The sequence below is a fragment of the Cervus elaphus genome, chromosome 18, assembly GCF_910594005.1.
Source record: "Cervus elaphus chromosome 18, mCerEla1.1, whole genome shotgun sequence".
NCBI classification, from domain to species: Eukaryota; Metazoa; Chordata; class Mammalia; order Artiodactyla; family Cervidae; genus Cervus; species Cervus elaphus.
The window spans coordinates 112,902,864-112,906,205 of NC_057832.1; the positions used below are offsets into that span (position 1 = coordinate 112,902,864).

At 41.8% G+C, this 3,342-nt stretch overlaps 1 protein-coding gene across 1 annotated transcript; it reads left to right on the top strand.

Moving 5' to 3' along the window:
- Positions 1-1,248: 1,248 nt before the first annotated feature.
- Positions 1,249-2,181, top strand: LOC122674438 (olfactory receptor 2A2-like). The gene has a single exon (XM_043872745.1). It carries the CDS (start codon positions 1,249-1,251, stop codon positions 2,179-2,181), a length of 933 nt encoding a protein of 310 aa, XP_043728680.1.
- The last annotated feature ends 1,161 nt before the right edge of the window (positions 2,182-3,342 follow it).

A 3,342-nucleotide genomic window follows, 5' to 3' on the forward strand; every position in this document is an offset into this window, starting at 1 on the left:
GGCTCAGAGGTTAAAGCGTCTGCCTGCAATGCGGGAGACCTGGGTTCAATCCCTGCATCAGGAAGATCCCCTGGAGAAAGAAATGGCAACCCACTCCAGTATTCTTGCCTGGAGAATCCCATGGATGGAGGAGCCTGGCGGGCTACAGTCCATGGGGTTGCAAAGAGTCAGACACAACTGTGCGACTTCACTTTCACTTTCACTCTGCATATAAGTTAAATAAGCTGGGTGACAATATACAGCCTTGACAAACTCATTTCCCAATTTTGAACCAGTCTGTTGTTCCATGTCCAGTTTTAAGTGTTGCTTCTTGACCTGATTACAGGTTCCTCAGGAGGCAGGTAAGATGGTCTGGTATTCCCATCTCTTGAAGACTTTTCCACAGTTTGTTGCAATCCACACAGTCAAAGGCTTTAGCATAGTCAAGAAGCAGGAGTATATTTTTTCTGGAATTCTCTTGCTTTTTCTATGATCCAATAGATATCATTAATTTGATCTCTGGCTACTCTACCTTTTGGAAATCCAGCTTGTAGATTTGGAAGATTTTGGCTCATGTACTTTTAAAGCCTAATTTGAAAGAGTTTGAGCATTACTTTGTTAGCATTTGAAATGTGTGCAACTGTGTGATAGTTTGAACATTCTTCCACGTTGTCTTTCTTTGGAATTGGAATGAAAACTGATTGTTTCTAGTCCTGTGGCCACTGCTGAGTTTTCCAAATGTGCTGGCACGTGGAGTGCAGCACTTTAACAGCATCATCTTTCAGGATTTTTAATAGCTCAGCTATATTTCGATCACCCCACTAGCTTTGTTCATATATAGTATAGAAACATATAATATACGTAATATAATAATGTTGCAGGAAGAAGGATCCCTCCAAGAGTTTAGGAATAAATTGTCAATATGTGAGTATGGCTTCACTTTAGTCTTAAGTGTTCTATAGAAAGTTAATACACTGTCCATTTAGAGAAAATAAGTGATAAACCAAAAATGAAGAAAAATTAGTGAAACTTATATACTATATACTAGTATGGTTTATAATCCCTAATACTTATCTGTAAATTTGAATTAGTTCACAATAAAAAGTAAGAAAACAAAAAGGCAAAGAAATTTTGAAGAAAAAAACCTCAGGGAGATAGGGACAACACAAGCTTCCTCTGAATTCACTTCGTGTAAATAACTCCTACTTTCATTGCTACCAGCTCTGACTTTCCCATCACACTTCAGTCCTTTGCAGACTGCAATTTTCAATGGAGGGCAACCAGTCACAGATCTCAGAATTCATCCTGGTGGGATTTCAGCTCAGCAAAAACATGGAATTGGTCCTCTTTGGTATCTTCTCCCTGTTATATATCTGCAACCTGCTGGCAAATGGCATGATCTTGGGACTCATTTGCCTTGACTCCAGACTGCACACCCCCATGTATTTCTTCCTTTCCCACCTGGCCATCATCGACATGTCCTTTCCTTCCAGCAATTTGCCCACCTTGCTGGAAAACCTAGTGAAACACACAAAAAACATCTCCTTTGACCCTTGCACCGTGCAAATGCTTTTCAATTTGACTTTTGGATCCATAGAGTGCCTCATTTTGTTGGCGATGTCCTATGACAGGTACATGGCGATCTGCCATCCCCTCCAGTACACGGTCATCATGAACTGGAGAGTGTGCTCCATCCTCGCCATCGCTTGCTGGGCATGTGGATTTGCCCTGGCCCTGGTCCAAGTAATTCTCTTGTTAAGATTACCCTTCTGTGGGCCCCAGAGGGTGAACCACTTCCTCTGTGACATTCGCTCTGTCCTCAAATTGGCCTGTGGTGACATCTGGATCAATGAAATGTTCCTCTTTGCTGATGGCGTTCTTATCTTAGCTGGGCCTCTTGCCCTGATGTTGGTCTCCTATATGCGTATTCTCTGGGCCATCCTGAAGATCCAGTCAAAGGAGGGCCGCAAGAAAGCCTTCTCCACCTGCTCCTCCCACCTCTGTGTGGTTGGGTTCTACTTTGGCATAGCCATGGTCGTTTACATGGTCCCTGACAACAGTCAACAAGAAGAACACCTGAAGATCCTTTTCCTGTTTTATACTCTTTTCAACCCATTGCTGAACCCCCTTGTCTACAGTGTAAGGAATGCTCAAGTGAAGGCTGCCTTCCACAGAGTATTTCAGAAAAAGAGGACAGTGTGAGGGAGGGTCCAGTTTTGGTTCAGTGCATTCTTTCCCCTTCAGAGATGTGATTGCTGGTGCAAGAAAACTCAAAGTCCCCCAGAAAGAGACATGATCTAAAGATGAGCTTTACTCCAGAGTAACATCAGCATGATGGAAGAATAGGAATCCCTAAGCCTCCATTTCTCCATGGAGACAAGAACATACAGACCTAATTTCCTTTGTGAAAATACCAGACGTTGGATGATAGAGTGCTGCACCCCAATAATAAAGCACAATGCCAAGAAGAGATACAATAAGTGTTCAGGCAAATTTATGGTATTGTATCCTCCATATCTACTTCCCTTCCATGGCAGTGTGTAGGAATAGGAGAAAATCTCCATCTCCCAGCTCTCCCTCAATGGGAAAAAGAAGAATGGATCATTCGGACTCCTTTTAGCTTTTCAGGGAGTGACCTGAGAGTTTGTTAGTTATCTTGCCTCTGAAGCACTGATGCGAGTGGCAGTTTGGACTCCTGGTTAGGATCCCTGAGAAAACCTACAAGGAATGAAACATTTTAAAGATATAGAGACACTTTGGATTTTCAAAATTCTCAGAGATCTGCACTGGTATCTCATTTTTGTCTTAACATAAAACTCCTTATTAATGTGTGATATTGAGTTTCCTTGCAGTTGCTTCCTGGCCATCTGTATATCTTCTTTGATGAGCTGTCTGTTTAGGGCAGCAGAGGATGTGATGGTTAGATAGCATCACTGACTCAGTGGATGTGAATTTGAGCAAACTCCTGTAGGTAGTGAAAGTCAGAGGAACCTGGCATGCTCAGTTCATGGGGTCGCAGATTTGGACAAGACTTAGCAACTGAACAAAGTAACAACAGCTCTTTACATCTCTTGCCTGTTTTTATGTAATGAACTTTATTTTTAAAGATATTTTTTATCACAGAAAAATTCAGTGGAAGGGACAGAAATGCCCTATATACCCCCTACCTCCCCACATGTATAAACTCCCTCATTACCAACAACCCTCATTAGAGTGGCATGTTTGTTATTATTCATTCGTCTATATAAACAGATCATCATCACCCAAAGTCTACAGTGTACATTCGAATTCACTCGTGGTGTTGTATATTCTGTGTTTTGGCAAGTGTTTGATTATGTGTATCCACGCTATATCATCATACAC